General features: G+C 38.8%; 1 protein-coding gene across 1 annotated transcript in view; it reads left to right on the top strand.

The window, feature by feature from the left end:
- Positions 1-6,278: 6,278 nt before the first annotated feature.
- The window catches only part of LOC147901609 (aspartyl protease family protein 2-like), a 975-nt gene continuing 915 nt past the window's right edge, over positions 6,279-6,338 (top strand). Inside the window, exon 1 of the mRNA XM_087375180.1 lies at positions 6,279-6,295. Within this exon, the coding sequence (XP_087231306.1) occupies positions 6,279-6,295 (17 nt within the window). The remainder of the gene's footprint in view (positions 6,296-6,338) is intronic.

Below are 6,338 nucleotides of genomic sequence, written 5' to 3' on the forward strand. Positions count from 1 at the left end.
TACTTGAAGATATTTTCTATATATTGTACTTGACCTAGTAAGAATTGTAACTCATCACTCATCAGCATAAACTACTACTTGGTGATATGCTTGAGCACTCGGACCTAAGACTCCTATACTCAATCCACTCAATTTTCCCACTTTCACCTTTCAACACATATCTCCACTCACCTGTCACGCTAGCTAGTGTCCAATGCTTGGGCATGCACAGTGCTTGGTCAAAAGTTGCCCTCTCTTGCACTCCTTCGTGATTGGTTACAAATGTTCCAATCCATGTTTGGTTGCAAAAATACTTTGTGTACTAATGGGTTCAATTTTTTGTGAGAAAAAACCATATGGAGATGGGTGGAATGAGTAATAGAACAAGTATGCAAGTAAATGAGTATACAATTGTATGTAAAGAACTTGTATTATATCAAAAGGGCCTTAGCCAATACAACCAGTTGGGTGCTGCACAGACTCTTACCTTGACTCAATATGGACCACTCACTCTCACATCAAGGCTCTAGGCCTGCCTCTCATACAAGAAACTTTGAGCCAAAAAATCCCATTCACTATTACATAGAGACTTTTATAGATTGGTTCCCATCCACTAGACAGGTCTAGCAACTGACCTACTATATTCCTACCCAGGAATCTTTCTAGACCACTAACTCTCATTGGACTACCCTAGTGGCAATTGCTACCTATCCTTGCCACCCGAAACTCTATTGCTTGGTACGTCATTGCTCGTAGGGCCAACAAGGGTGCCTAGTTGCTTAGCATCTCATCCGGTTCTTGTGTCAATTAGGGGTGAGCAAGAAAATTTGAAATCATAAATTTTTTTAGAATATTCAAGAAAGAGTTTTTTTTTTTTGTTGATGCAGCTTACAAAGGACATGGCGACAAAGTTTGTTTCTAGGTGATGTTATGTTAGAAGAGAGAAATAGTTGCATTTGCAACTATTCATGATAGTGATCATCTGCCATTTTGGAAGACTTGGTGAAGATAAGGTGGTTGTCATTGTTTCAAGGATTCTTATCCCCCATGTTGAGCTAAAGCATAAATGTGTAGATATGGAAACAATTGATGTATAATACATTAAACAAAGCTTTTATCACATGGGATAGAGATGAGACCTATCCAAATGATTCCATTATAAATACAAAGCACATCTCCTTGGATTTTACAATGGGAGATATTGTACAAATGAAATCATTTGCAAATTGAGATGTATCATAAGGAAGAGTATTGGGCTTTGAACAAGTGGAGCATTTCTCATTTGCAAAGATCATCATCATGAAAGTCACTGAAGATGGAATGGATGATCCCTACTATGAGGTAGGTAAGGTTATGAGATGGAGTATGCAATTTCTAGAGATTAAGATGAGGCATATGGCTTTCAAGGACAAAGACAACACATATTACCATATGGCAAAGCTTTAATTTGAGGATTTGCATTATTTCAAAAGTGATACCTTATCCAAATGAATTCATGCAGATTGAGAAATAAAAAGGTTCCAATATTGCTATTTTATGAGGCATGGATAAGTTCATGTCTATTAGCAAACTTGATGAAATAACTTGTAGATATGTTTCAATGGGGTGATGCTGTCTCTAGAGTAGATGAGTTTCAAGATTCTCAATAGTCTATAAGAAACTTTAATGCAACCCCTAATACAATTGACAAACTTGATGCACAAAGTTGTGGAGTTAAACCAATCATGGAAGGGGCATCGATTGAGTGATTTTCTCTCACGGGTGGACAACTTTCCAGCCTCTCAACACTCTCAAAGCATAACTGTTAATGGAAGGATGCCTCCATTGAATGATTATTTGGTATTTGACTTTGATTTTGTGAATTGATGAATGCCATGGATGCAAAATTGTGAGGGATGAAAAAAGACATACAAATGCATGAAGAGAATTAAAATCCATTCCAATCCACAAAAGCAACCAAAATTAAGAGTAACGAGGATATTGTCAATGCATTGGAAGTGAAGTATTGTAAATATAGATGTATGCACTTTCTTTTCTTGCATGCCATAATCGAGGATACTTTTGAAACTAACGTTGGGTATCCTCATCCATTATCAACAAGGGAGAATTTAAGAAATAAGTTGGTGATGGAGGAATATACCCAAGGTTAGTTTTAAAAACAATCTTGGATATCCTACTCCATTAGTCAGATATCATGCTCCATCACTACGGCTATTTCTTTTAGGGGAGGTGCCATGGGTATGCTCCACCTTGCATGTATCCCTTCCCTTCTAGACTACCCAATTTAAAACAACCATGGGTATCTTGCTCCATCTTCAAGTATCTCCCATGCTCTTAGGATAGGTTCTATCAAGGTTAGCTTCAAAATAGCCTTGTCTATCCTCTACCTTGCTTGAGACCCTTCACTTTCAAAAGGAGTGATGCAACTAAGCTTGGTTTAAAAACTAACCTTGGGTATCCTCCTTCATCATCAAGGCTCTCCCTTGCTCTTAGGTGAGGTTCTAGAAAGGCCTATTTTAAAACCAACCAAAGGGATCCTTCACCATGCTAGAGGCCCTCCCTTATAAAAGGAAAAGTGCCACCAAGCTTTGTTTTAAAAACCAATCTTGGGTACCATCAACCTTGGGGTGTTCACTATACATCCTCTATATCACGTGCGTTGAAGTCCTAACTTAAAATTCCCTTATCTTTAATTTTTTCATGAATATAACACATGCTTTTTCAATTCAATTTGTGAAAAACCCCTTTAAATGGTACCTTTTTGTATGTAAAAAGTGTGCAGAAAAAGGATTTTTAAAATCCTTCTGTTGAACCCATGTGCTATGCTTACATACGCAATCGACCATCACCTTGGGAATCTTTCAACTTTCTTGAGGCCCTTCCCTTTCAAAAAGGAGGTGTACCACTAAGGTCTCAAACGTGGGGATCATGTTGCATCACAAAGACTCCCTCTCACAACAAGAAGGAAAGGTTCCATGAAGACCCGGGGGATTCACAAGAGGAAACTTATGATATCACGTGAGTGTACAATAGGGGGGTTTTTTGAAATGAGGCATAAGCTTATACATTAGGGGTGGGGGCCCTTTCTTTTTTCCCAATATTGAATTTAAATTAGGGGGGGCCATGCCATATTTAAGAGGGGGGGACATAGTATAGGCTACCTTGGGTAACTAGTCCGAACAAGTTTAGTTTTGTGTATGATTTTAAATAGTCATAGGGAAAGTAATCTAAATTTTGTTATTGTGTAATCTAAATGCCTGAGAAAGAACGTAGATTTAAGGAAAGGGGGGGACATAATAGAATTTTGGTGGTATCTTATAAGCTTAAATAGGGGTGTTTTATCATCCTACTTGGATCTTAAATACGGGGTTTTCTTGAAGTTCATGCACGCAAGTGACATCCCCCTTTAATGAAGAGTGAATCCCCTAGCCATGAAGAAGAGTTGCTATGAAGGCTGGTTTTAAATCCAATAGACTTGACTATCCTCCACCTTTCTTGAGAGATGCCACTAGGATTGGTTTTAAAATTGACCTTGGTTATTTAGGGCCTCAAGCAAGGTGGATGCCACTAAGGCTAATTTTAAAACTAACTTTTGGGTGTCTTCTTCCATTACCAAGGGATACTTCAAAAACTAAGAGATGGAGGATGATACCCAAGGTTAGTTTTAAAACAAGCATTTCATTAGAGAGAGAGTGTTATTTGATCACATTGCAACATTGTGACAACAACAAAGAGAATGTTGCAAATATATTTACCAAAACATTTGGAAAAGAGCTTTGAGAAACATTGAGAAGATCTTTGTTTGACTCAAAGGAAGGACATTCCCATCATGTAATGTTCAATCCTTCTTCCATTTCCCATAATCATCATCTTGAGGGAAGGCCTACTTCATGATGTTGATCTTGAGGGAAGGTGTTGAGGATTCATCTCAACATCATAATGTGCATAGCACTAACATAAAGAGTGCTAAAAGGTGAAAGGGTTAGAAACCCTAACCCTAGCCCTAACCCTAAGCTTAAGGGATATGTATAAATTCATTCTTTTCAACTAATAAAGTGTACAATTAGTCATTTGTGGTGTGCTCTCTCCTCATCTCCACTCTTCTTCTCTCCCTCTTCATATTTTTTCATACCCCCTCTCTCACCCCCCTCATCCCCCTCTCTCCCTCACTCCCCTTTTCCCCCTTCTCTCCCCCTTGTAGCAAGAGAAGCATCCCCCTCTCTCCCCTCCCACCCCCCAATGGCCAACCTTTGGTATTTCACATAGACAATTTCAAAGTTTGCCATTTTGTTTAGTTTTAAAAAAATTAAGTATATTTTTTCCTTTAGAGGGTGCACTAGTCCAAAATTAATGAAATACATGTTATATGTAGAATTTAAAGTTTACTGTGTCTGACCATTTACATTGCATAGCCTAATTTTCCACTAGATGGTTTGAAAGGTTCAATTTATGAGATGATATCATTACGGTCATCACAATGAGACTAAATGGCTAAAAGATGAATCATGCAAACACAATGTGCCAATGACAATATCGGATGAATCTTAACTACACCTAGAAATTCAAGAAGGATACCAAGAAGTTCCTTCAAGTGGGATTCATTTGTTCAATTGATAGGGCTACCTAGATTTTGCCCATTTTCATTGTCCCAAATAATAACAACAAGCTGCACGTCTATAAGGACTAGATATCGCTAACTCAATGTTGTACTACCATGAACGATCCCTTTCCACTACCCTTCATGGACTCTATGCTTGAAGCAATTGTCAGCCATGAAATGTATTCCTTTTTGGATAGGTTGAGTGGCTAAAATTAGGTTTAGATGAGAAAGAAAGCATTTATCATAAAATGGGGAGTTTTTGCATCAAGTGTGATGACCTTTGACTGGAAGAATGTGTCTATGGCTTTTCAATGTATTTTGTAGTAGATTTCTTATGTGTAACTAGCCTCGTTCATGAGGATATTCATTAGGGGAGATTTGAAGTTTAAAAGAGAACTTTAGCTTAAGGGACTAGTTGGTTTTTTGATCCAAAAATTAGCAATCCACTAATGAGGAGTCTCCAACATTTAATATTTGGACGAAATCACAAAGGCCTCTTATTGGTGAAGAGACCTGACTCCCTACCCCTAGGCCCCCAAATTACTTTAATGGCCCCCAAATTACTTCAAGTTATCTAAGTAAATCCCTTGGCACATCTTGTGGAGTTTTATAGATGGTTGGATTAAAGTTGATCCAATGGTGGGATCTTGTAAGTCAATGGATAAATATAATCCATTGGACCATACATAATCCAAAGGATATGGTGAGATAAACTAAAGGTGGACTTAATGCAAGAGTCAATCATGGTGGTGGCCTACATGAGCTCAATCACAACATCCCTTAGATCTCCAGACCCAAGGGCTAGAGAATGGCAACTCTTGCATGCCCTTGGATGAGCTTTTCCATCCAATGCTCCACATTCATAGTAGATGATTGTGTGTCGTCAAATTCTTTTCATCGTGTAGCCTATCTTATCTTAGGGGATGTTTTTAATATGGTCTACCCCTTGACGTAGAACCATTAGATCTCCTTGAGATCTAATGGCTAGCATATGGCATGCTTTGCACATCCTTGGATGAAGATTTTCATCCAACTATGGATATGTCGTGCTGATCACGTTCCTTTGGATGGTGTACCCTTGATCTTAGATTATGTGACATGTAACCGTGCCCACCAAAGCCTTGCCATTGTGCACCCTTAAATGCATGTGATGATCCAACATTTGAATTCAAGAAGTGCTTGTGAGCCTTTGATGAAATTGATCTAATGGCTCTAATTGAAGTGCCATTTGTGAGTCATTTGATCCCTTGGATCAAATTTTTGAAAACTACTCTCGTGCATCTAGACCATCCAAGGGAGCTTGATAGTGACAATGGTTTTGACTCCATTAAATGCTTCATTTAATCTTACCAATGTATTTCCCCCCTAAAGATTACCCATTTCCCAATCTGCAGTTTTAAGTTGGAGGCATCAGAAGGTCATTCTACGCTTATCTCCAATAGCCTATATGACTTCAAGCAACACTTCTTCAATGCATTCAATGCCAGGTGACTCTGACTGTCATACAACAGCTTCCTTGCAAGCCAGGAGAGAGAGAGAGAGAGAGAGAGAGAGAGATAGGGGGGGTGGAGGGCAGGTGATGTCAATGAGCTGAGACGAGAGAGAGAGAGAGAGAGAGAGAGAGAGAAAAAGAGAGAGAGAGGTGGGGGGGGCGGGGGGTAGTTGATGTCAATGAGGATCATAGCTATATCTTTTCAACATGGGAACCACAATAAGGTATGGGCTGTTGGATAAAGTAGTAAGAGCAATTGTGCATTCA

This window comes from Dipteris shenzhenensis, chromosome 5 (assembly GCF_047967505.1).
Source record: "Dipteris shenzhenensis isolate YYH24624 ecotype China chromosome 5, Dip_SZ_1.0, whole genome shotgun sequence".
Classification (NCBI taxonomy): Eukaryota; Viridiplantae; Streptophyta; class Polypodiopsida; order Gleicheniales; family Dipteridaceae; genus Dipteris; species Dipteris shenzhenensis.